General features: G+C 42.6%; 1 protein-coding gene across 4 annotated transcripts in view; it reads left to right on the forward strand.

Annotated features, from left to right (window-relative positions):
• Nucleotides 1–27876, forward strand: part of RALGAPA2 (Ral GTPase activating protein catalytic subunit alpha 2) — a 456753-nt gene that overhangs the window by 202179 nt on the left and 226698 nt on the right. For all 4 annotated transcript variants that reach the window (XM_040351179.1, XM_040351181.1, XM_040351182.1 and 1 more), the window contains 4 exons: nt 2223–2351; nt 12400–12528; nt 14269–14327; nt 16458–16566. In XM_040351179.1, coding sequence (XP_040207113.1) covers nt 2223–2351; nt 12400–12528; nt 14269–14327; nt 16458–16566 — 426 coding nt within the window. The remainder of the gene's footprint in view (nt 1–2222; nt 2352–12399; nt 12529–14268; nt 14328–16457; nt 16567–27876) is intronic.

The raw sequence follows: 27876 nt of genomic DNA on the forward strand, positions 1-27876 counted from the left end.
GCAGGGACAGGGAAACTGGTTAGAGTTGATGGAAATATGGATGGGGCCAAATACAGGGCAACCTGTTCGAGTCTGCAAAAGACTTGAGACTGGGGCGGAGGTTCATCTTCCAGACCCTAAACAAACAGCCAGAGCTACAATGGAATGGTTTATATCAAAGCATATTCATGTGTTAGAATGGCCCAGTCAACGTCCAGACCTAAATCCAATTGAGAATCTGTGGCAAGACTTGAAAATTGCTGTTCAGACGCTCTCCATCCAATCTGACAGAGTTTCAGCTATTGAGCAAAGAAGAATGGGCAAAAATTTCTCTCTAGATGTGCAAAGCTGGTAGAGACATCCCCAAAAAGACTTGCAGCTGTAATTGCAGTGAAAGGTGATTCTATAAAGTATTGACTCGGGCTGAATACAAATGCATGCCACACTTTTCACATACCGGTATATATTTATAAATAATTTAGAAAAACATTTATTATTTTCCATCCACTTAACAATTATGTGCCACTTTGTGTTGGTCTATCACATAAAATCCCAATAAAATACATTTACGTTTTTGGTTGTAACATGACAAAATGTGGAAAGTTTTAAGTGGTATGAATACATTTTTAAGGCACTGTATGTTTAAAACAGGCATGTCCAAAGTCCGGCCCGGGGGCCAATTGCGGCCCCCCTGGTGATTTAATATGGCCCCCCTGGGGATTTGGATATATATAGCCATTGCAGCCTCACATGTGCCCTGGGAGCCTCAAAAGATATATACCGTATTTATCGGCGCTGCCTCGGAGGGGACAGGACGTGCGCCATCAGATTACATAAAGAGAATCTCTTGTTTACTCAGCGGCGTCTGTAATATGAAGTCCTGTTTCCTGGGATGCCATTGGATGACTGTTCTGTTTATCATAGGAGGCGGGACTTTGTATTAAAGAGGCCAGAAGTAAACAAGAAATTCTCCTGTTTGTAATCTGACGGCACTTGTCCCTCCCCTCCCTGTCCCCTCCGAGGCTGCAGATGGGCATCGATCAGACTGCACTGATAGCAATGGTAAGGCTGCATTCATGGCACCTGTGAGGGTGCATTGATTGCAATGGTAGGGCTGCATTGATTGCAATGATGAGGCTGCATTCATGGCAATGATGAGGCTGCATTCATGGCAATGGTGAAGCTGCATTCATGACAATGGTGAGCCTGTGCGTGTTATCCGCTGATAAATACGGTACATCCAAATAACACGCCCAAGCTCAACCTTAGTCCTGAGCAGCGCTCTGGGATTTGTTGGGGCCACAAGAGATATATACAGTATATACAAATAACACGCCTGAGCTCATCTTTTCACCACACACAGCTACAAAGGCAAGAGAATTCTTGTATTAGTGCTTGGGCAAACACACGTAGATCAAATTTTAATGGTTCAAAGAATGTCAGGCAAAATGGTCGGCCCTCGAGCATGTTCACTTCATCAAATGTGGCCCTCTTTGAAAAAAGTTTGAACACCCCTGGTTTAGAAGAATGAGGGACTTTGTTTTACTGTAATTCAAGTCTCATTGGATTTAGCAGTGAATAACTGACTTTTTTGAAAATAAATCTCTATCCAGATGTACAATGCTTTGTGACTTGAGTCTATGATGGTACAATAATAAGGATGCTGCAAATGGGAAATAGAGGTGACATCATCTTGGCTACATATGTAAATCAAGAGACTGATTTAACAGAATTAAAAATTATTAGGAAAGTAAAAAAATCACACAACATTGAGAACTTGATGGGGATCTAATTATTCCTGTCCAAAACAAAAAAAAAAGGGGTTTGGCTGGACTGACACTTTGTCAGTCCTGCATAGTGATCGATTCTTAGCTAATCAGTAGCAATTTTGAAAATGTAGCTGGCCAAATCAATGAAGCCTTTATCCTATACTCATTTGAAAATAAAATGTCAGACCAAAAAATGGTGGTTGGTGCATGCAGAGAATAATTACACAGGGAAGAAAAATGCTATTTAAAATAAAATAGTTTTTTGTAATCTGTATTCTGTTATGGAGACAATTACTCGACGGACTGAAGAAATTCAGTTGCTACAAGCATAAGATTTGGAGCTGTAATACATTTGTATAAAACGGACTGTATTATTTTGGGACTTCAAGTGTAATTTATTCACACTGCCATTAAAAGTGCAATTTTAAATCAAAGCCTGTGGACTAAGTTTATTTTTTATTTTCTATTTTTCAGGATATTGTGAATTCCGTCATAAAGCACTGCTCGTCCAGTTTCTTTTTCCTCAGCTTGCCCGGCTTCACCATGCTGATAGGAGACTTTATCACAGCTGCGGCCAAGGTTCTCAGTACAGACATGTTAGAGGTGAGTATGACAATTCTCTTTGTGCACACTCTCTGGAGAGAGCCTAGTCACTAACAAGGTTCAGATTTCTCCACTCTAACAGGTGTCAGCTCATTAGTGCAACGTGAAACTGGTCTCCAGGGGAAAGATACCAGGGCAGCTGATGTGTGAAATTGTAGGATAGGATGACACACTTTTTCTGCAGAGGTGTTTCATCAAAGAACTGAAGTTTGACAAATCATATCTTCACTAATATTGTGGCAGGAACTGTGTAGTCTTTGGTTTAACAGCCTCATTAGCTTTGTTCAATAAAGGGGACTGAAAATGGCAAGGTTTAGAAAGGTGCTATTCTGAAGGGCCTGAGGCTGCGGGACATGTCTGCTGTGTCAGAGGTGACCTGGCTAAAGTAGAAAATGCCATCACACGAAGTTTAAAGTTTTGCTGTAATGAGAAACTAACAAATGGCAAACTTTTGGGGGAAAACAGTTGGCTGTTCATTAGTATAAAAATGTTGGTTGAAAATGAATGCTATTAGCTGATCCTTAGGTGACCAAATTGATATATTTTTTTTAGTTGTTTTGTGTTAATCAGTGAGGTTGAGTGTTATTAAACCCACAACAGTAAAATCAATGTGTATAGGCAGTAAAGCGTGCTTGTTATACTCACTGTGGAACCTAAGGAGTTATTTGTCTGCATTGTGTAAAAGGCTGTTATTTCTGTCTTTTCTGATCCTCCCCTTCCAGAGTCCCCAAACCATCTTTGGGTAGTACAGAGCTAGGGGACAAGCTGCACATGCTCAGTTTGGTGTGTATTGCTGAAGTTTTTTTCTTTCTTTCTTGGGAGAGTGCATGTAATCAGCACAGGGCCAATTGGCACTGTTCAGATACAGAATCAGAGGTCTTGCAGCCTCATAGGACAATCATGGGTGAATGAAAACTCCACCTACAAGCTTTAACCAGACACTGATAGAAGGCACAAGACTGCTCTAACTGCCGATGAGAAAGGGTATTTAGCAATTTATATTTACTAAAACGATTGCATTTCCATGTTCTGTGTACTGTGGGAGACCAGATATAGTGAATGCAGGCTCTTGGGTTAAGTAATATTTTAACCACTAGAGGCCCATGCTTTAGCCGAATGACGGCCACAGTGCAGACCTGAAAATCCAGGAGGCCGTCAGTAAACGTCCTCCCCTTTTGCACACGCAACTCGTGCCCCCTTTGTCACCGAGACTCGGGTGATCACAGATCCGTGTAAGCGGCTGATCCTGGCCCCTTACCATGTGATCAGCTGTCAGCCAATGACAGCTGATCACATGATGTAAACAAAGGATCGGTAATAGTTTTTTTTTTTCTCATGCTGACACCTATTAATGCCCACAAGTGCCACCTATCAATGCCCACGAGTGCCACCTATCAAAACCCACCAGTGGTGCCAATCGGTGCCTCATCAGTACCACCTAGTAATGCTTCCCATCAGTGCCACCTATTGGTGCCACCTCTCAGTGCTCAACAGTGCAGCCTCATCAGCGTACATTAATCAAGGAGAAAAAAATAAATGTTTGCAAAATGTTATAATAAAAATATAGAAATATAACTTTTTTTTTTAAAGTCCATGTTTTGATTTTTTTTTTAACAAATAAAAACCGCAGAGGTGATCAAATACGACCAAAAGAAAGCTCGATTTGTGGGGAAAAAAAATGATAAAAATTTAATTTGGGTACAATGTATTATGACCACGCAATTTTCATTCAAAGTACGACAGCGCTGAAAATTGGTCTGGGCAGGAGTGGGGTTTAAGTGCCCAGTAAGCAAGTGGTTAAGGTTTAGTTATCACTATTTATGCTGCTGTATAACATAACTATCAGGCTGTTTGTATACACTTTTTTTTTTTTTTTTTACTTTTTTGCAAAAAAGGTTCTGCCTATCTATTTAAAAGTTCCCAGAGCTCTTTTGAGAACTGCAGGCTTTTTGCCCTTTCAAACCCTCTGTGAGAACACTTTTTTGGGGTCCGTTTTAGACTTACCAGGTTGTAAGGATGTCTTGTATCTCTTGCTTAAGCTCAATGATAACGGTTTAAGAGTCATGTCGCTATTACCTGAAATATTACAAAAATATTTAAAAATGACTTGAAATTTCCTTTTAGCAGCCTGTACATGGTGTCAGCCCAGAGACAGGACGGCCTCTATGGGATTCTTACAGCCTAACACCTAAGCTAGGTCCATTTCTGCTCTGACAGCAAAACAATACAAGTGAATAATGGCACACAAACCTATCCCTGAGGGGAAAGGATGTACTAGTGTAAAAAAAATAGGAGTGGAGATCCAAGATCTGAAGCGTTCTGTTAAAAAGCTATAATGGTTTTTGTTAAAAAAAAAAAAAAATGACTGTACAAGTTTAAAGTTCTGTAGAATATGGCTCTTACTCTGGTTTCCCTATTTACATATAATAAAATAAACTGTAAAAGAAGGTACTCGTGTGTAGATACAATCTTGATTCTATAGATTAACTCTAATGGTTGGCAATTAGAGGAAGCTAAAGCCGGGTACCCCGAGGGTTGCATGAAAAAAATCTGTCACTGTACTAACCATGCAAGGTTAGTCCAGAAATCTCCCCCGCTGATATGTTGTGTTCTGACAGCGGGGAAAAAAGAGAAAGAAGCGCCACTAAGTGTAGTATTTGGTACAATTTATTAAAGCACCCATATTTGGTTACTCTAATACAGGCTCTTTATCGATATAATCACTGGGGGGTCCATCTGTGTGCTCCTCGTGTACCGAATGACTCGGATGTTTCACACTGTGGGGAAGCAAAGCTTGTGTATGGAGGAAGTCCTTTGTAGCCCTCTGACTGTTTCGGGATCCTGGATGGACCGCACCGTGGAATGCATTGCAGTGGCGTGGTATGAGGCGTGCTGACGTCACAGATGGCAAGAGGCTTTGCGACATGTTTTGAAGCATGCGCCGTGCTATGTATGCGCACTCCTTTTTCAAGTTAAAGATATTAGGGGAGCCTGGTATTTGTAGGCCACATACAAACAGGTTATGTCATTCAACTCAGATTAATTGCAGCACATCAGAAAACAGAAAATAAAATGATGTGATGTGTGCGGGAATTAAAATTAAACATACAATCTAAAAAAAAAAAAAAAAAAATTTAAGAATAAACAGAAATAAACTGGGGGAAAAAAAATTATATATATATATTTATTTATTTAAGATAATAAATAAAAAAAAATCGAAAATGAGTAAAAAAAAGATAAATAGTCAAAAAAATATGGAAATTTTTTTTTAACCAAATTTATGTAAAATGTAATATGCATTGGATCCTATTATACGCCATCCTAGTGTCATCTGATAATAGTATAGGGTCAAGTGTACAATAATACATATATTTTTAGAGCAATTCAAGCACTACATATATGGCTCTTTTTAGTACCATACTAATATTTTATTGGTATAGAACACCCTTTGAGGAAAATAATTTTGATTATTGGGCGCTAATTTATATCTAAGGGAGACGGTCAGCTGCTGATTTTCCAGCATGCACGTCCCACAGAAGTCGGCCGACAGACCGACATGCACACGGGCAGAATGTAGGCCTTTTTTTTTTTTTTAAACAAATAAAATGTTTTCTAACATACTGCTTATGTGTACCAGGCTTTAGATTGCTTAAAGTAATTGTAAACCTTCACCTTGTAAAAAAAAAAAAAAAAAAAAAACATTTGTGTATACATATGAAAAACATTATAAATACCTTTTTTCCCTTTTTTTTTTGTAAGTGATCACATTCCCTCTGTTCTCAGGCCCATAAGAGCTGGGAGGGTGAAACTGCAGTACACTGATCTTCCCAGTAAAAGGGTGTGTCAGGAAAAGTCTGATCGTTGGAGGAGAGCAGTCTGAGTTCCCAGCACAGCTAAAGAACTGACTACAGTGGGGTTGATTTACTAAAACTGGAGATTTGAAAATCTGATGCAGCGCTGGAAAGAAACCAATGAGGTTCCAGTTTTTTTTGTGAAGTTTAATTAAGCTGAAGTTTGAAGATGATTGGCTACCATACACAGCTGCACCAGATTTTGAGCATTCCAGTTTATAGTAAATCAATCCCACTGTGTTCACACAGATGCAAATTGGATGCAGGTTTGCCTCCGCATCCAATTCGTATGACAGGATCTCATATTGAAGGGGACCTGTCATGCTTTTTTCTATTACAAGGGATGTTTTCATTCATTGTAATAGGAATAAAAGTGACCCAAATTTAATATTTTTTTTAAAACGGTGTAAAATAAAGTAAAAGAAATAAGATTTTTTTTTTTTTTTTTTAAATAGCCCGGTCCCGACTAGATTGCGCACAGAAGCGAATGCATGTGTGAGCAGTCCCGCATATGAAAACATGTTCAAACCACACATGTGAGGTATCACAGCGATCATTAGAGCCAGAGCAATAATTCTAGCCCTAGACCTCCTCTAACTCAAAACATGCAACCTGTAGAATTTTTTTGTTAAGGGTAAAAGTTTGTCGCCATTCCACGAGCGGGCGCAACTTTGAAGCGTGACATGTTGGCTATCAATTTACTCGGGTGTAACATTATCTTTCACAATAAAAAAAAAATTGGGCTCACTTTAGTCTTGTTTTTTAAGACCGCTGCGCAAATATGCTATGACAAAAAGTATTGCAACAACCGCCATTTTATTCTCTAGGGTGTTAGGAAAAAAAACAATATAATGTTTGGGGGTTCTAAGTAATTTTCTAAGTAATTTTCTAGCAAAAAATAAATGTTGTAAACACCAAATCTCAGAAAGAGCCTCGGTCCTTAAAGAGGTTGTAAAGGTTTATTTTTTATTTTCTAAATAGGTTCCTTTAAGCTAGTGCATTGTTGGTTCACTTACCTTTTCCTCAGATTTCCCTTCTAAATGTTTTTTTTCTTTGTCTGAATTTCTCACTTCCTGATCCTCCTCAGTAAGCTTGCCCCCATCATCCGACCCGTTCTGGCTGGGGGTTAGGGTGCTCGCCTCCTCCCTTGGGATTACATCTCTGCAGGGAGATGCTGTGACAGACTAACCCCCAGCCAGAACGGCTCGGATGATTGGGGGCAAGCTTACTGATGAGAAACAGGAAGTGAGAAATTCAGACAAAGAAAAAAAAAACATTTAGAAGGAAAAGGTAAGTGAACCAACAATGCACTAGCTTAACCACTTGAGATCCGCACTGTAGACGAAAGACGTCCACAGCGCGGCTCTCATATGACGGGTGGACGTCCCTGGACGTCCTGTTGTTTACATTTCCCGTGCGCGCCGCTGGGGGCGTGCAGCGGGGGAAACACTGTGCCCGGCGCATCGCTAGGAAGCCGATGCGCGTGCCTGGCGGCCGCGATGTCCGCCAGATACCCGCGATCGGCGGTGACAGTAGGGACGTGGAGCGCTGTGTGTAAACACAGAGCTCCACGTCCTGTCAGGGAGAGAGGAGACCGATCTGTGTCCCTTGTACGTAGGGACACAGCATCGGTCACCTCCCCCAGTCAGTCCCCTCCACACACAGTTAGAACACACCCAGGATACACATTTAACCCCTTCCTCACCCCCTAGTGTTAACCCCTTCACTGCCGGTCACATTTATACAGTAATTAGTGCATTTTTATAGCACTGTTCGCTGTATAAATGTGAATGGTCCCAAAATTGTGTCAAGTGTCCGATACGTCTGCCGCAGGCCTGACAAAAAAATCGCAGATCGCCGCCATTACTAGTAAAAAAAAAAGAAAGAAATCATAAATCTATCCCCTATTTTGTAGGCGCTATAACTTTTGCGTAAACCATTCAATATACGCTTATTGCGATTTTTTTTTAACAAAAATATGTAGAAGAATACGTATAGTACATGGTACTGGAGGCACAGATCAGGAATATGAAGTGTTAGTGATCATAACTTAAAGAATATGTAAACCTAAAAGCCATTAAAAGTAAGCTTGGGGCTAAACTGGGAAAAAATACTTTATACTCCGCTGTATAGTTTGTATAGTTTGTATGTATTTTGAATATTAAAAGGTTCCTTTTCATGATGGATCAGCTTGTCTTTAGGTTTGCTCAGCGCAAGAATTAACCCAGATACTTAGCAAGTTATTTAAATGTATTCAGCCCTGTACCAGCCACTTACCGCTTCACTGCGATCTGAACGTGTTCTGAGATACTGCATTTTCCAAGTGACCTCTATAAATCCACTGAGATGCCGGTCATTTAGAGCCATCCAGTTTTTATAGAAATCAATAGTACAGAAAAATAAAAATTAAAACTAATAATCTAGTTTCCCTATTATTTTTGGATGTTTACCTTCACATAGCCTATTAAGAATGATGTTTCCCTGGAGAAAAATCAGCTTTGAAGCATATGCTTTGTCTTGTTCTTTGTAGTAATTTGCAAGGCTAGGAGAGGGAATATGGAGTTTGTGAAGATGGGCTGGATATGATTGAGAGATGAAGCGGTGCAGCATTCCTTGTATTTTTCTGCTCATAAAGCTCCATTATTCTTGTAGCATCTCTAAGCTGCACTATTTTTAGTTGGCCTTTTCCACTCTTGTAAGCTTTTCTGTCTCGATATTACTGACAAAATAGTATGAGAATAACATGAGGTAATCAGCTGTGGATTTCAAGGGTGGGGAGGATTATAAAGGGGGGGGGGGGACTTGTTGCAGACCAAAGAAAGGTTAATTGTGTCTCGTGGGAAGAATAATTCCCATCATAAGTACTACTTGTAATCAGTCACTGTAATCTCAGGGCTCGCCAGTTCTGTGCAAGGCAGAAATAATTATCAAGAAGATGGCTAACCGGAAATAAAATCATATCGACACAGGCTGATTGGAAGTAAATCTATTAAAGCGCAGTTAAGTACATCTGTGCGCTGTCATACCTGCAGTGTGATCCTTGCAGCACTGTTCCTGTCCTGAGGCATCAGAATGTGGAAATACATTGTGGACTGAATAGCCTTTTAATTTAAATATATGCACAACACAGTAGCCTGTAGGCTCACAACCATTGAAGCCTAAAGCAACCATCCCCTGCTAGGATTACCCTCATTTACATCCTTTACATGCATTTTCTTGTTTTATTTGTTCTAGCCTGCCTGAGGCAGGCCTTATATTATGCAGTTTTCTTTTCTTCAACGAGGGGTTGAAGGATCGCTCGATTCAGTGTGTTGATTGGGAAATCCCTTGCACTGCGATATTGTATTGTGACCGTAGGAAGTTTCCCAGCCATCAGAATTCAGTGATCAGTGCTTGTGGCTACAGCCACTGGCAGTGATCAAACACAAGATTAAACAGGCTGATTGAACTTAAGTTGATCGATAGATTGACTTTAGTACAATCAGCCTGCCCATACATGGATGGAAATTTAGCTGGTTTTCGCTGTACCGCACAAATTGTGATGCGCCCACGGCCAGCTTAAAGACAAAAGTCTAACTCTACATTGGACCTGTTTGTTGGTGACAATCTATTCAGTGTATATAATTTAGAATCTATAGGTTTTACAAAGCTTCTTTGAAATGATGTTGGCAAGAATCATCTCTTAGCCATCAAGTGTAGGTCAAAAAGACCTCCACGACAATCAAACTCAGAGTGACGATGAGCCACTTGCATTTGTTTCTAGCTTTATTTCTAAAGCCAGGAAGTCGGCACTGCGCTAATCACAGGCAGTGAGACATTTTCCGGTCTCTTCAGCAGTGCATCGGGACAATGTCTCACTGCCTGTGAATAGCGCAGCACAGTGCCGACTTCCTGGTGGGCTCTGCACGTGGGCTGTGCGAACACGCCAGAGCTCATCCTTATTTATTTCCCATTTCATCTTATTTCCCATTTCATCTTTCCCATTTCCACCCACCTAAAACAGGAAATGCATCATCCGCAATCAAATAAAAAGGGCACTGTCACCCAAAGTCCTCAGTATTTGTGGTTCCTCCGGCCTAGCAGGAACATCTAAATGGTTTGTTGGTTTTTCCCTCAGGCCTTCGTGCTGGATGTAGGGGCCTCCCTGTATATGCTTCCCCATGATTCCAGGACAATAGCTTGGAGGGGTCGCATATCTAGGGTTTTTTCTAGCAATAAGTTGTATTCGTCCTATTTTGTACTTAAAGTGGCTCTAAAGGCAATTTTTTTTTTTTTTACCATAATGCATTCCCTGCATTAAGGTAAACAATGTTTATAGTTTGCTATCCTCCCTTAACTCCCTGAATACTTACCTCAATGGATCCAAAGCTGTGTATGGCTGGATCTCTTCTCTTCCTTTTCATACAGGAACTCAGGCAGCAGTGGAAGCCATTGGCTGCTGTCAAACAAATGTTTTGAGGAGGATGCAGGGGTGGGGCCAAGACATGCTGTGTGTGTGTGTGTCTATGGAGAGTGGCTCCATAGACATATAGCTGAGGAGTGAGCATGCATGTGTGCCCCTATAGCAATCGGCTTGCTGTGAGAGCAAACGGATTAGAGGAGGAGCCAAGATTGCAGCAGGGGACCCCAGAAGAGGTGGATTGGGGCTGCTCTGTGCAGGAAAGTCGGGGAAGTTCTTCCTTCCTGTCTTGTAGAGGATCCTTGCAATTTTTGCCAGCCTTCTGGACTGTGGAGCAGTCCTAGGCACTATGTTGGTGCAGAGCACTTGGTCGGTGGAGAAATCTTACCTCCTCATCAACATCCTAAAAACTTCGGATGAGATAGACTGTTTGCAGCACTGGACCATCTTACTGAAGGGTAACCCGATCCAGATTTAATCAAACGGGGCCACTGCAGTGCTCCATGTCGATCACAGGGAGGAGCCAGGAGTCTCTCTGTAGCAAGATATAGAGCAGATTCTGCCTTTGCAGAATTTCAAGTTATAGTATGTCAGCTGTGTATATTTCAGGCATAGATAACTGACAGGCAGACTTCCTCAGCTAATAGTGCCTGGACCTGTAGGTGTGATGCATACACCCAGAGGTGTTCCAGGACCTGTGTCGCAGGTGGGAGATACAACCAATGTGGGCCTGCAGTTTCAACAACAAACTGGACAGGTTTGTCTCCATGTACAGGAATCCTCTGGTGGAATAAGTAGATGCTCTAGTTGGTCCATGGGGTGAGTGCATCCTAATATATGCATTTCCTCCCTCTTAAAATCCTGGATCAAGATGAAGGGCATTCCCATGATCCTCATTGCTGAGGACTTGCCCAGACAGGTGTAGTATAACAACTCCTGTCAGACTATTTGTGGGCTCTGCCAAATCGTCAGGATCTTTTGCCCCTAGAAATGATTTGCAAGCTTGCTTCAAGGTTGCCAGACCTAATGGTATGGCTGTATAAACCCAGGTTCTGAAGGACAAGGATGTCTGAGTCTTTGGTTTCTGCAATGCTAAAAGTCTGCTTCTCACCTCTATCATTGGATGTGGAAAGCATACTTCACTTGGTATAAGTCTCCAGAGTTCCAATCCAGGAGTTTCTCCACAGGACAAATTCTCCTTCCTGCGTTGGGGTCTGGACCACCTCTTAGCACTATCAAGGGCCAAGTTTCTGCCCTTTCCTTTCTTTTTCGGAGGCTGTTCTCACTTTTTGTTTAGGGTGGTTTCCCATGTTGCTCCCTCTTTCCGTTCCCCTGTGACTCCATGACACAGCTGAATCTGGCTACCTCGGTTTCAGAAACTGCCATTTGAGACAATCCGTTCTCTGCTTCCACTCAATTGTTCAAGAAACTTGTATAATGTATGGGCAGCCTAAGTTTTGGACATTGTAGGCTTATCTTGATGCTAGCTATGGGCATTCATTTCATTCCATAAAGGTCCTGGTCCTGGAAAAATCCTGATTTTTTTTATTTTTTATTTTATTTATTTACAATATTTTAAAAGGGTGATCAAAGCATGGCAATCTAGGTAATAACTTTGTTCTCCCTCTAAATAAAAAAAATAAAAAAAGCAGTGCAGACAAATAGAGCATTTTCGTTCATAGTCTGGATGAAATCTCCAATTAAATATAGCGTGTAAATAAAGATTGTACCACAGTGAACTAATGAATATATTTTCAGTTTTGCATGTGTTTATCTGACCTCGCCATTCTTTTTGTAGGCACCACGATTGGAAGCTCAGATAATTATTGGGTCACTTGTGTGCTTCCCAAACACTTACAGAGATCTCTCTTTACTGGAGGCTTCAGCTGGATCAAATGATATTGTCATAGAAAACAAAGATATAAAGGTAAGAAAGGTATAGCTTTTAGTAACTGAGCTAAGAGAGAAAGGAGAAGGCCTTGCTCCATAAACTAGTAATATGTCATTTTTCATTATAACAGTTATTTTGAAGCTCAGATGTAGTTTATTCAAAGGGTATGCAAATCAATTAGGTGAAAAGCAGAATTTATAGGTGATAACTGAAGTATAGTTTACAATCCTCTGAAGAAAATTATTTTGCTCGTATTTAGAGACCATTGTTCTCTGTGTGGCGGTACGGCAACCCATACGTTATGCAGCAGGTTGAACGAAAGAAAATGCCTCAATTCACCCATCCACACATCCCATGGGGATGGGTGAACCCCTTCCACTGTTGTATTGTATTTTGACAGCGAGGAGCCTTCAGAACAAATTGATCAGTGTTGCCAGCAGCACTGATTGTTTGGGAAAAACCCAACAGGCTGGTTGTACACAAGCCGACCGATTGACTTGTGTACAGCCAGCCTGCCCATACACGTATTGAAAATTGGCCAGTCCCCATTGAACTGGGCAAATTTCGATCCTTGTATGGCCGGCCTAATGGTCTCTCTACAGTGGTGTAACATGCCCCTTGCTGAGTCACCACTACAGCTTCCACTTCATACGGCTTTTAAAGCTGGATTGTTGAATCAGCAGGGGGCGTGACCACTGATCTGACTCAGGAAACAGACAATTATCACTACGCAATTTGAATATTTTTGGATAACCTACATTTGACAACACTGAAAGAATACTACTTTGCTACAATATAAAGTAGTGAGTGTACAGCAGCTTATATAACAGTGTAAATTTGCCGTCCTCTCCAAAATAACTCAACACACAGCCATTCATTTGAATATTTTTGGATAAACTACATTTGACCTGCCTTATCTGCCTGTTTTGAGCTCTTCAGCTTTAAACTAAAGAAAATCAACAGCCTTTTCCAACATTTGGATATTAGAATTCTTCGTCAAAAGTGCAGGTATATATAACATTTGCTGTTTTTACAAAGTGGCAACCGTTAAATGATTGATTTTTATATCATTCACAATTAAGCGATTAACCCAATTAACATTAATTGTCCGAGTCTCAATTTTTCCTATATTTACCCATAAATTCACATGATTGCCATGTTCATTCTCTGCACCAAATGTGCTTAAAGGTTAAGTTCCCCTTTTAAAAATATATATATAAATGCACATCTTTTTGCAGGTAAAATAAATGTGCATTTATTTTTTCTACTTGGAGCCTGTAAAGCATTGTATCCGCAATCAGCAGATCACTGGTGCCATGCAGGACTCCTGCAGACTGTCAGTGAAAGCTGTCTGCTCATACCTCATACGGGAAGGCAAGTACACACTGACAAGAAGAAAGAATGAACTACCACAGTGCTTAACAGCACCATGGTAGTTAATTGGAAACTACAAGCCAACAGCCGCAAAGACTGTCAGTACTTGTAGTTTCCCATTCACAGAGAACCGTGAATGAATGGCGGGTAAAGGTAGAGCCCTGCTTTGCCACGTTGTTTTCAAAATGTGACAGCGGGTGCTGCTCCCTGTCACTGGAGAGGGGGAGAGGCTGCAGCTGCTGGAACATGTTACATGTTCCACCCTAAATATGGTCTTATCCTTTAAATTTGTTCAGAGTTTATATACATGTACCTGTGTCATTTTTTTAAATAGTTTTTTTCTTAAATTGCCTTGTTTGTAGAATAGTAATATTTTTATTTTCATCTTTCCCCTATCTTTAGAGTTTCTTAGTTAACACTTTATTGAAGAATGCCAGAGAGGAGCCCATCGAAGTTGCTAGGTAAGAGATAAGCCAAGAAAACCTCTGTTTAATCTTGTAAATCACCTTTTATGACCGACATCAGGAAAATAATATACACAGTATCTCACAAAAGTGAGTACACCCCTCACATTTTTGTAAATATTTTATTATAGCTTTTCATTTGATAACATGGAAGAAATTACACTTTTGCTACAATGTAAAGTAGTGAGTGTACAGCGTGTATAGCAGTGTATAAACGCTTATTGCGTTTTTTTTTTTTTTTTTTACGAAAAATATGTAGAATACATATCGGCCTAAACAGAGTAAAAAAAAATAGTTTTTTATATATTTTTGGGGGATATTTATTATAGTGCAAAATATAAAATATATTTTTTTTCAAAATTGTCGCTCTATTTTTGTTTATAGCGCAAAAAATAAAAACCGAAGAGGTGATCAAATACCACAAAAAGGATGCCAATTTTGTTTGGGAGCCACGTCGCACGACCGCGCAATTGTCAGTTAAAGCGCTGCAGTGCCGAATTGCAAAAAGTGGCCCAGTCATTGACCAGCAATATGGTCCGGGGCTGAAGTGGTTAAGTGGTTAAAGTAGCCATAATAATTTATGAGGAGGTCTCACTGCTGAAATACCATGCCTTACCCCTGCTACAAGAGCCTTACATTTTTACATTTAAAGTGGTGGATTTACAACAAGCTGCACAGAAAACACAAACAGTCTTGCAAAAGCACACAGTTTGCAATTGTATGCATATAATATATAGAAAGGCATGCAGATGCTATAGTAAAATGGGCACCGTTGAGGTGATCAATGATTATTACAGATTTGCACATAACATTAAGGTGTCCCAGGGCAAATTTTAGATCTCCAAAGTAATCATTACAATACTGAAGTTTTGGTAAAAACATCACACACAAATGTTAAGCACAGCTATACAAAAAAAGAGCAACAGCCTAAGGGAATTTGCATTGTATATTACTTAAAGTTGCAAAATTGGAAAACAAAGCAAAAGTTTGAACATTTTTGTTCATGAATCAGGTAAACAGACTGGATAACAATTGAAAATAATTTTCCACAGTAATGAATCGGAACTAGAGCAATGGGGAAATATGGGACTTTTTAGGTGCATGGACACATAAATACACAGAGAAATATTTTGAATACAAATTGTTTTACAAAATGTTATTTAATTACAAAAAAAGTGATTAAAAGCATACTGTACAGTCATATACTGTAATTCATCTCACATGATCAACATGTTTCGCCTGTTCAGGCTTCTTCTGGCTATAGGATTACCATGCATTTTCCTGAAGAAGCCTGAATAGGTAAAACATGTTGAGATGAATGACATTATATGACTGTACAGTATGCTTTTAATCAAAATGTTTTTCTAATTTAAATACAATTTTGTAACAAATATTTTTTTTATACAAAATACTTCTCTGTGTATCTATGTGTCCACGCACCTGCAAATACCCATACTCCCCCCATTTGCCTCTAATTCTTTATTAAGGGATGTTGGTGCCTTTGATTTAATGTAAACTGGTCTTGTCCTTGTAATTTCCATAGTAATGAATCAGACTTTACTTTTTAAATGAAAAAAAAAAGGGGTTGATTTACTAATGCCAAATATACTGTGCACTGCATCTGCATTTGCTCCAGATCTTGATAAATGAGCGGGAGCTTTGCTGACTGCCATCATAAAATCATGAGCAAGCAAAAATACTATTTTATTAAGTGATTTGCATAGCAAGAGCACTTATTTTTTTTTGTTCCTGCGTGTGATTGGGTATTTTTTGCAAAGTGAAGCTTTACTAAGCTCTGGAGCAACTGCACTTGCAGTGCACAGTATATTTGTTGTTGGTGAACCCCAAAGATTGATTGTGATCAGTAATTGCTCTTAATTTTTTGTAAATCTATCCTTGTTGGTAAATCTATTTATATATGTTCCAATTTCTGCTTACATTGCCTCACTTACAGAACTTTACAGCTAATGGTTGATTCACTGTGTTCATTATTATAACGTGACCCCTTCTAGGGCTTTTTGAACATTTCTGGCCATGTTGTTTTGATGTTTCCACTGTTCCACTAATGCATTCTGCACTTATTCCTGCTGTCACTGTATTCCTTACACTTAAACTGTTGTGTTTAAGGTGCATTGCAATCTGCTGTCTTGGAGTTTGGATCTGTGAAGAGCTAGTAGAGAACACCAATCACCCTCAGGTTATAGAGGCCATTAATGTCATTGGCGTAACACTAAAGGTATTGTTTATATTTTCTTCAAGAAACTGCACACATTTCATTTCTCAATTTCCGCTGTGAGCTTATTTTGCCTTGGCCTATGCTGAGACCTTTTATTTAATGGTGGATGCATCTAATGCAGGAGAACAGGGTTAAACACACAATCCTTAGCCAGTGAAGTGCCTGAGGGTCCTACAGAACCAGACAAATGCAGAATATACTGTTCTTTTAGTTTTCATCTTCAGTATGGGCTGGAGGTAAAATGATCAACGATAAATTGTGTACAATATTTTGCCAGTCTAAGTAGATGGGTTAGCTGCAGATCATATCATAAAAAAAATTGTGTTTTTTTTTTTTTTTTTAAATCTGTTTCTGATCAGGGAGATTTCTCTATGCTTTATGTCCTGTAGACACAACAGGAAGTGGGAGAAAATATCTCCTATTAAATAAGTCTATCTATTAGAAGACTTCTCCTTTATTTCTATTCCGGTGATAACTCCCAATTTTGGAGTTCCCACCACTTTTTGCTCTTGGTCACCAGGACAAATAGGGAATTTCCTTTTTTGGGAACACAGACTGCAATAAAAACTATCGTTAGTTTTACAAATACAGTAAGCCTTCAAGAGTAAATTATGGATCATGTTTGTTGCTTTGGACAACATCTTCTTTATTAAAACACTCTTTGTAAGTCAGTATTATTTTTCTTCTGTTGAAGAAAGGTACTGTATATACTCGAGTATAAGCCGAGTTTTTCAGCACATTTTTTTGTGCTTAAAATGCCCCCCTTGGCTTATACTAGAGTCACCTTTTTGCGTCTGATCTACCGGACTTTGGGGACTCAGTACCGGCCGGCCTTGGGTCCCCTGGACCCCAAACTTGGCACACATGTAGCCTCTACAAGTGTGCAAAGTTTGTTGGCCGGGGAGCACCGATTTTTCAAGGCCGGGCACCCATTCTATAGACTCCCATGTTAAACGGTCATTTCTCCGGAGACTTTGGGGACCCGGTACTGGCTGGTCGTAGGTCCCCTGGACCCAGAACTTGGCACACAAGTAGCCCCATTTCTCCTCTACAAGTGTACAAAGTTTGTTGTCTGGGGCACCCCTTCCATAGACTCCCATGTTAAACGTCAGTCTAGTCATGGGCACAGTAAGGCACAGTGAGGCATGCACATGGGCACAGTGAGGCATTGGCACAGTGAGGCATGCAGATGGACACCCTAGGCTTATACTCGAGTCAATACACTTTCCATTTTTTTGTGGTAAAATTAGGTGCCTCGGCTTATATTCGAGTATATATGGTAAACCTGGTTGATACAATTTAGAGATGGGCGCTTGTTCACTTGCAATAGAGGCTTGTAGATTGCACTTTCCTTTGAAATCTTGGTGACCTTACACACTTGTGTCATTAGACTGCAAACTCAATACATGATTAATGTAAAAGAAGTAGTTTCAACTAGAGGTCGACCGATATGGGTTTTTCTCTGGCCGATGCCGATATTTGGAAATCAGGGCGGCCGATATGTGTTGCCGATTTTTGCGGCCGATATTTTAGGCAGATTTTTTCCTCATTTAAAAAAACCTAGGGTGGAGAGGAGATAATTGTTTAGGGTGGAGAGGTGGGGTGCAGCCCATCAGTGCCACCTCATTAGTGCCCACCAGTGCAGCCTATCCGTGTCCATCAGTGCCCACCAGTGCCTCCTCATCAGTGCCCACCAGTGCAGCCCATCAGTGCCACCTCATCAATGCCCACCAATGCAGCAGTGCATCCCATCATTGCCCACCAGTGCATCTCACCAGCGCATATCACCAGTGCATCACATTAGTGCCAACCTGACCATTATGAATGTTCTCACCAAACATAGGGAAATTGGTCTCCCCAGGAACCTTTAGCAATGTCTGCAATCCCCAGCTTTGCAGATGGACCTCTGTCTTCCGCTCTCACTCGGCTCAAAATGGTTTCTCCTTTATACATATGGACTGTGCATTTGGGACTCATCAGTTTTCCTTTTTCAGACTTTTTTCACATACAATTTTTTACTGTATTAGCGCTGCACTTTATTTTAATCTAGTTTGTATCTGACTTGAAGGTGCTAGCAGCTGTAGTCTGTATTCTATATTTCTAGTGCAGCATTAGCCTTTGGGCTATAATTTCTTGCCCCTGGCACTAAACAAATCTTAGAACCTCCCTGGCCCTGACGTGCTGCCCCGCCTCTGCCTACAATCCCCAGAATGCAGAGCAGGCCGGTAACAGCCAATCGGCGGCCGCCGCTGCTGACATCCTCCACTGTAAAAAAAAACGTCCCCTGACGTGCTGCGCGCCATGCCTCTGCCTACAAACCCCAGAATGCAGCTCGGGCCGGCAGTTACCGGCCCGCGCTGCATTCTGGGGTTTGTAGGCAGAGGCAGGGCGCGCAGCACATCAGGGGACGTTTTTTTTTTTTACAGTGGAGGATGTCGGGAGCGGCGGCTGCCGATTGGCTGTTACAGGCCCGCTGGTTGGCTGCCGACTTCCTTAAACTAAAAAAAAAAAAAAATCAGCAGATAGCAGCGAGCGGGCCCCTCCTCCTCTGTGGGTGTAAACAGAGAGGAGGGCCACTGCGCTGGGTGTACCAAGATGGCCGCGGCTCCAGAGCTAGGCCGAAGCTGCGGCCTTTCCTGATGCTGTGACCGCGGCGGCAATCCACTGATTGCCGCCGCGGTCACAGCATCAGGAAAGGCCATGGCTTCAACCTAGCTCCGGATCCGTGGCACCTCTAGCGGCCATGTTAAATATCGGCCTAATTTGGATAAAAATCGTCCGATGCCGATTTCTCCAAAACGACCAAATATCGGCCGATAAATCGGTCGACCTCTAGTTCCAACTATCACTACATTAGTAGTTAAACTAATTTCTCCTGGTCATAAGCTGAAATGAAACCTGAGTTTGGGTTTCTATACAGCATGTTTAATATCTAATGCACTGTTAAATGAATAATTGTGGGCTGGAGATTGTGATTTGGGTGTTCATATTACTAATACCACAAATGTAATATCTAGTAAACGTTTATATAAATGATTGTAGGCTGAGGCATTACTCACGCTAGGTGGGAGAGAAATAACCAAGTATTACAAATCGTTCCCTTTTGTTCTCTTGTTTTGATGGAAGATTCTGTATCACATGTGTACTTGAAGCGGTTAATGAGCTCAAATTAATGTACAAGAGGCTCCATTTACCATGACACAACATGTGGTCGAATCATATTGTTTACCATTGAAGTGCATGTGACATTTGCAAGATATGAAATCATTTATCTTACCATTGATATTTTCATTAGACGGTGATTAGGACACTGCGGCATTGGATCATTAGGTTTAGTTTCTACAAGAATCTATTTTGTTAGTGTTTGTAATTTCTTCCACAGACCAAAAGCATTTCAGTTATGTAAATTGGCTTATGAGCGAATGAGCCATGGGGTGTATGTGGGGGGGTGATGTGATTGTTAAGGCCAGTAGAACAGGGACAGACATGCATGTTAAATGGGTACTCGGTACACAGCTTCATAATGTGTTTAGCTCCACCCTTTGGGCAACTTCTGCTAATGTCGTGTTATGGCGAGCATTGCTTCTGAGCATACATGTTTTGACGAACTTGTGTAAACACGATAGGATAATCCGACAACATACATTTGTTGGTGGAAAAATTTTAACGCATGCCATCCCACATTTGTTGGTGGAAAATCCGACAACAATTGTCCGATGGAGTGTACAAACGGTCGTATTTTCCAACAACAGCCTGTCATCTCACAATTCCCGTCAGATAATGGGATCATGTGTATGAGGCTTTACACTAGGCCCGAAACAACTAATCAATAACTAATCGATTATGAAATTTATCGATGACTATTTTCATAATCGATTAATCGGCCAGTAACATAATGGGGTTAAAAAGACGATAATTATCCTTTAATAGTACAAAAAGAGGAAATCACTACTGTAAATATTTTATTTTCACTGTTCCACAGTAAAAGATGAACCCCTTACAGTAGTGATTTGCTCTTTTTGTACTATAAAGGGCTAATTTCTTTATCGTACATCACGGGACCCCTCCCTATATAACCCCCTCCCATAGGAGGAGTACCTCAGTTTTTACGCCAGTGTCTTAGGTGTTAGTCATGGTTTAGCTTGCCTCCGCATCCTTGGGATTAGGTGAGCTACCGGTTCTGTCCAAAAAAGCCTCAGCGCTAAAGTGGTCAGTAACCGGACCCCAAACCCTTGGGGTATAGCCCATAATGCTTTTCTTTTTAGAGAGCTGGACCCTGGGCCCAGAACTTAGAAACCTTTGGGTACCTAAAGTTTTCTGTTGCCAGGGTGCTATATGGGCCCAGGACAGTGGATCCTTCATAGGAACCCAGGGCCTGAAGGTCTAGACATCCCCACGGAGATGGGGGAAGATTGGGCCTCTTGCTTGGCAAAGTCCTGCGGCATGGAGCAGGTAAGTGAGGGGAAAACTTGCGGAACTTGGTTCTTAGCAGGTTTTTTTCTGGGGGGTCACAGGGGACATGCCTAAAGTTATGCACTGCATCTGGCAAACTAGTCACATATCATAAAGATAGGATGGCTCTCTATGTATTATTCCCCATAAGATGTGACCTCCCTTGTAGTGTTGGAAAAGCATTGAGTGGGGCCTGTGTTATATAAAAATATATGTGTGTGTCAGAGAGCTTTGCTTACCTGCAAGCCTCCAGGCGATGCTCCATTCAGTCTTCCTCCTCAGAGCCTGCAAGCAGGCAAAACGCTGACCTCCTCATGGTTCCAGGCTGCAGGCTGCAGTTTGCTGGAACAGAGAGGTCCCTTCCTCCCAAAATCCCCCCCCCCCCTCCCCCTGTCGGGAGGGGCATTTCCTGTTTGAGGTTGCTGGGGGGGAAGGGCGGGTCAGTGGCTTAAAGGAAGGGGCGGCCCTTCCTTGTTTGTTCCATCAATACTTTGGAACTGAGGAGAAAGACCAGAGCGGCAGCACGGGGCGCCGAGGACACACAGTGGCCAGAAAGGATATTGCAGTCTTCAGAGGACTGTTTTGTCAAGCCTAGAAATAGGCTGTTTCTTTTCCATCTCATAGTTTTTCTTTGCAATACTACTCAGGGGGACAGAATGTTTTTTCTTTCCTGGATTTGAAACAAAAACGAAAAAAAAAAAAAAAAAAAAAAAAAAAAAGTCATCTAGGGGAGAGGAAGCATTTTTTTATCCCCCAAACAGGTGTTTGGACAATTAACTTTTATAGTTCCAAATACCAATAGGTAGCAGGTGTACCTCGGTATTGTACCATGGTATGCCGCTGTTTTCCCTACAGGGAGCCTTGGGGCCATCGGGATCTGGGGCTGGAGCTGACGCGGGTCAGTCCAACCCTAAGATGGTCACGGAGGAGGTATTACTCACCTCTTTAAAAGAGATGCAGAAAAGCATGGGAAAAATGATATCCGCAGCTATGCGGGGCAGTAAGCGGAATAGATCTCCGTCGCCCGAGCGCGGACCCTCAGAAGAGGAGGTCCTTTCCTCAGGGGAATTGGACGACCTCTTGGACACGGACCAAGTAGGTTCAGGGATCGAAGACCCGGATACAGAGGAGTCTGGGGCAGTCTCCCTGAGGGAGAGCTGGTGGATTCAAGGATTGTCGGACTTGGTCCATAGGACATTCAACTTGCCAGTACCAGATCTCCAGGTATCGACGGTTTCAGCTTTGGGCTCACTGAGGGCGCCTCAAAGCAATGCTGTGTTTCCGATCCATCCTCTATTAGAGGGAATTTTGTTCCAAGATTGGAACAAGCCAGATAAGATCTTCTTACCACCTAAAAGGTTCTCTGTCCTATATCCTATGGAAGAAAATTTTTCCAAAAGATGGGCTACTCCTGCAGTGGACGCAGCCATCTCATGTGTTAACACACTGTTAACATGCCCTGTAGAAAACATACAGGTGTTCAAGGATCCAGTTGATAAGCGCTTGGAAGCACTACTTAAGAACTCCTTCACTACTGCAGGGGCAGTAGTACAGCCAGCTGTGGCTGCGATTGGGGTCGCTCAAGCATTATCGGATCAATTTAAGCAGATGCTTAAACTTATTCCGGCCCAGCAGGCAGAAAAATTTTCGGATGTCCCTAAGGCCATATGTTTTACGGTAGACGCAATCAAGGATTCTATCCAGCAAGCGTCACGTTTATCGTTATCCCTTATCCATATGAGAAGACTCTTATGGTTAAAAAGCTGGGAGGCTGAGCCCCCATGCAAGAAGCTCCTGGTAGGGCCCTTCCATGGAGGACGACTCTTCGGAGAAGACCTAGATAAATACATTCAGACCATTTCAAACGGCAAGAGTACTCTCTTGCCAACTAAGAAGAAGTATCAGGGGCCTGCGTTTAAACGACAGTATTCCCCTGGGCAGGGGCCCTCTAATGCCAAGCAGTATCGACGGCCTCCTGCAAAAGCAAACTTCGGCCTCAACAGCAGATCACAAGGACAGGCTGTTAGAGGCAAAAGGCAGTGGTTTCGCAAACCGGCAAAACCAGCCCCCAAGCCAACCTTATGAAGGGGCGCCCCCACCCACGAAGGTGGGGGGAAGGCTGCGACTCTTTTCAGAGATTTGGGAAGCCAGCATTCCCGACGAGTGGGTACGGTCTTCCGTGGCCACAGGCTACAAATTAGATTTCCTAAGGTTTCCTCCTCCTCATTTCCAGAAGTCGAGGATTCCAAACGATCCGGAAAAGGGAGCCGCATTAAGATCGGCATTAGATCATCTACTTTCCCAGGAAGTAATAGTAGAGGTACCAGTCCTGGAACAGGGGCTGGGTTTCTACTCCAACCTATTCATCATCCCAAAATCCAATGGAGATGTCAGGCCAATTTTGGACCTAAAGATGGTAAATGCATATCTAAAGATCCGCTCATTTCGGATGGAATCCGTGCGGTCAGCAGCTGCCACACTCCAGAAGGACGACTTCATGGCGTCCATAGACATAAAGGATGCCTACCTTCATGTTCCAATTTATCAGCCACATCAAAGATATCTACGCTTCATGGTGGCTTCGCGTCACTTCCAATTCGTGGCGCTTCCCTTCGGGTTGGCTACGGCCCCCCGGGTGTTCACGAAGGTCCTAGCTCCAATCCTAGCCAAACTAAGGATCCAAGGGGTCACGATCCTAGCATACCTGGACGACCTCCTAGTCATAGATCACTCGTCTCCCGGCTTGGAGCGAGCAGTGGCCCTCACGGTCCAATACCTCGAGAGGTTCGGCTGGGTCCTAAATCGAGAAAAGTCAGCTTTCCAGCCCACAAAGCAGTTGGAATATCTCGGCATGAGATTAGACACAGAACAACAAGGAGTGTTCCTACCTCTGAGGAAGGTAAAAGCCATCAAGGAATTAATCCTACTGGTTCTAAGCAAGAAAGAACCGACTATTCGCCTATGTATGAGGTTACTAGGCAAGATGGTGGCCACATTCGAGGCGGTACCATACGCCCAGAGCCACACTCGCATCCTACAGGCAGCCATCCTGTCAGCATGGAGCAGAAGGCCACAGGCCTTGGATATCCCGTTGCCGCTCTCATCAAGAGTCCGACAAAGTCTGTGTTGGTGGTTAGACCCTCAGAATCTACTGAAGGGGAGGTCTTTCAGCCCAGTGGCTTGGAAGATAGTGACCACAGACGCCAGCCTGACGGGCTGGGGAGCAATTTTGGATGGTTGCACTCGCCAAGGTACTTGGGCAAAGCCAGAGAAGCAGTTGCCCATCAACATCTTGGAGCTCAGAGCTGCTCGACTAGCCCTCAGGGCTTGGACGTCAAAATTGCAGGGGTTCCCGGTGAAAATTCAATCAGACAATGCCACGGCCGTGGCATACATAAATCACCAAGGGGGAACCAGGAGTCAAGCCGCTCAGAGAGAGGTGAGCTTGATTCTTCTATGGGCAGAGGCTCATGTGCCCTGCATATCGGCAATATTCATTCCAGGAGTGGACAACTTTCAGGCGGACTTCTTAAGCCGCCAGACTCTATGGCCGGGGGAATGGTCTCTGCATCCACTAGTCTTTCAAGCACTCTGCCAAAGATGGGGAGTGCCGGACGTGGATATCATGGCATCGAGACTCAACAAGAAACTAGACAGGTTCATGTCCCGCTCAAGGGATCCGATGGCCTGCGGAACCGATGCGTTGGTTTGCCCTTGGCATCAGTTCAAACTTCTTTATGCGTTTCCCCCGCTCCAGTTACTACCCCGCCTGCTGCGCAGGATCCGGGTGGAGCACATACCAGTCATCCTGGTAGCTCCAGCATGGCCCAGAAGGGCATGGTACTCACTAATCTTAAGGATGGTAGTGGGAGACCCTTGGACTCTTCCTCTACGGCCAGACCTGCTATCGCAAGGTCCGATCCTCCACCCTGCCTTACGGCATCTAAATTTGACGGCCTGGAAGCTGAATCCCTGATTCTCAGGGGTAGAGGTCTGTCTCAGAAAGTAATCTCTACCCTAATCAGAGCCAGGAAACCGGTCTCTAGGGTGATTTATTACAGGGTCTGGAAGGCCTATGTAGGCTGGTGTGAGTCCAAGCGATGGCTTTCTCGCAAATTTACCATCGATAGAGTATTAAGTTTTCTCCAGCTAGGAGTGGATAAAGGATTGGCATTAAGCACAATCAAAGGACAGATTTCTGCTCTGTCAGTGTGGTTTCAGCGGCCGCTGGCCACCCACTCGCTGGTTAAGACCTTCCTTCAAGGGGTCTTACGTATTAGACCTCCAGTTAAATCCCCGCTTTGTCCGTGGGATTTAAATCTTGTTCTGTCAAGTTTACAGAAACAACCGTTTGAGCCGTTGGCTGATATTCCTTTGGTTCTACTGACAAGGAAGTTAGTATTTTTGGTTGCCATAGTTTCCGCAAGAAGAGTTTCGGAGCTGGCAGCCTTATCCTGTAAGGAACCATATCTTGTTTTTCATAAGGACAGGGTCGTTCTCCGCCCTCATCCTTCCTTCCTTCCGAAGGTCATATCCAGTTTTCATTTGAACCAGGATTTGGTATTACCATCCTTCTTCCCTAAACCTACTTCCAGAAAGGAAGGGTTGCTGCATACCTTGGATATTGTCAGGGCCATGAAGGCCTATCTTAAAGCTACAAAGAAGATCCGGAAGACAGATGTGCTGTTCATTCTACCGGATGGGCCCAAGAAGGGGCAGGCAGCTGCAAAGTCCACCATTTCTAGGTGGATTAAGCAATTAATCACTCAGGCCTACGGCTTGAAAGGGTTGCCTCCTCCAGTATCATTAAAGGCTCATTCTACTAGAGCCATGGGCGCCTCCTGGGCAGCACACCACCAGATCTCTATGGCTCAAGTTTGCAAGGCGGCAACCTGGTCTTCTGTCCACACGTTTACAAAATTCTACAAGTTGGACGTAAGAAGGAATACTGATACTGCCTTCGGGCAGGCAGTGCTGCAGGCTGCAGTTTGAGACCCTCGGATTCCGGGGGCTCCTCTTGTTCGAGTTAAATTTAAAAATTTTATTTTTCTCAACTAAGTTGGATTTATTATGATTTGAGTATATCTCTAAATTAAATCCTTTTGTCTTGGAGATGTTCTCCCTCCCCTCATTGTAAGCATTGCTTTGGGACATCCCATATAGTAATGAATGCCGCTCTGTGTCCCGTGATGTACGATAAAGAAAAAGAGATTTTTAATACAGCTTACCTGTAAAATCTTTTTCTTGGAGTACATCACGGGACACAGAGCTCCCATCCCTCTTTTTTGAGGACCATTTTGGGAGGCATACTGCTTGCTACAAAACTGAGGTACTCCTCCTATGGGAGGGGGTTATATAGGGAGGGGCATTTCCTGTTTGAGATTGCCAGTGTCTACACCTGAAGGTACTCCATATAACCCATATAGTAATGAATGCCGCTCTGTGTCCCGTGATGTACTCCAAGAAAAAGATTTTACAGGTAAGCTGTATTAAAAATCTCTTTTTTAGTTTTTTAACCCCATTATGTTACTAAACGTTTTAGGCCTGGGTCACACCTTTTGCGTTTTTTTTGGTGCTTTTTGCACAAACACATATAACATGGTTTCCTATGGGACCCGTTCGCCGCCGGTGTCTTAGAGAGGAAGAACGTGGAGAGGCGAGTGTAAACAAACCTTCCTCGTTCTTCCTAGTGTGGCTGTCAGTGATCGTTGGTTCCCTGTGTTGGCTTCTCCTCCTCTCCCTCCCACTGTTTTCAGCTGCTGCACAGAGAGCCATGCAGGGGATCCCTCCACCCACGTCCGTCACCCTCTCCTATACACTATTAGATTCCGTTTGCTGCAGGAATTTTGTAAGTTATGTTATGTTTGTGTCTGCTAATAATAATTTAATTGGAAATAAAGATCCAAAATAATTACTTGGCCACTTGGAGTATCTTGGCACGTGGTGGTAGTGGGGGGGGGGCCCAGGTAAAAGTTTGCATCGGGCCCTCAAGCTACGTCTCTGCCTGTTTTTGGTGGCTCTATAGATGTTTGTACAATCAAGTTGTAACATGTATAGGGTGATCTTTGTTCCTATATCTGTATTGTGACACCGAGAAGTGGAATGCTGATCTCTTTTGAATAGATCAGTTTTTGGGAAATGTTGGTTTTCTGTTCATTTACATGCGTTGTGCAAATACCAAAGATATTCCAGCACCAGACTCCCTCTGGTGCTTGATTGGTAGGATAATGCTGAATTCATTACATGCAGAATTATTAAGCCTAATGACTAGGCAATGAAATATGTATTTTTACTGGGAAAATGCATGATGCAATCAGGTATGCTTTTCACTTTTTTTAAAACCTTTGCCAGGCTTATTAAAACCAATATCTGATTTGTTGTTGTTCCTGTAGCTGCTTTGTGGCCGTGCCTTCTTTTCCAAAGAAAAGGACATAAAGGGCTGTCATGTGTTTTATAAGGCATAGTTTTCATTCCGTTTATGACATTGTTTTTCTGCTTTGCAGCTGTCATGATTTTACAGGCCTTCATATTGCACTGCTCTTTGCTTGCCTCATAGTGTGGCTAATTTCAGCACCATGGACAGTTACTTCCATATCTACACTGCCTTTCTTTCTTTACATAGATGCTGCTTTTACCATACTCGGTTTAGATTCCATAAAATAACCTGTTAGGCCCCTTTCAGACGGACGGATAGAATGGTGCTTTTAGCTGCGGATGTTCTATTTTTCTACCGCAGCTAAAAGCACACAATGTTTTCCTATGGCCCCATTCACACACAGCGTTTGCGCGCGATTACGTTACATGCGGTTTGGTGCGAATAGAAAAAATAGAATTGAATGCGTCCAGGTGCGATGTAGC

The sequence above is a fragment of the Rana temporaria genome, chromosome 4 (genome assembly GCF_905171775.1).
Source record: "Rana temporaria chromosome 4, aRanTem1.1, whole genome shotgun sequence".
NCBI classification, from domain to species: Eukaryota; Metazoa; Chordata; class Amphibia; order Anura; family Ranidae; genus Rana; species Rana temporaria.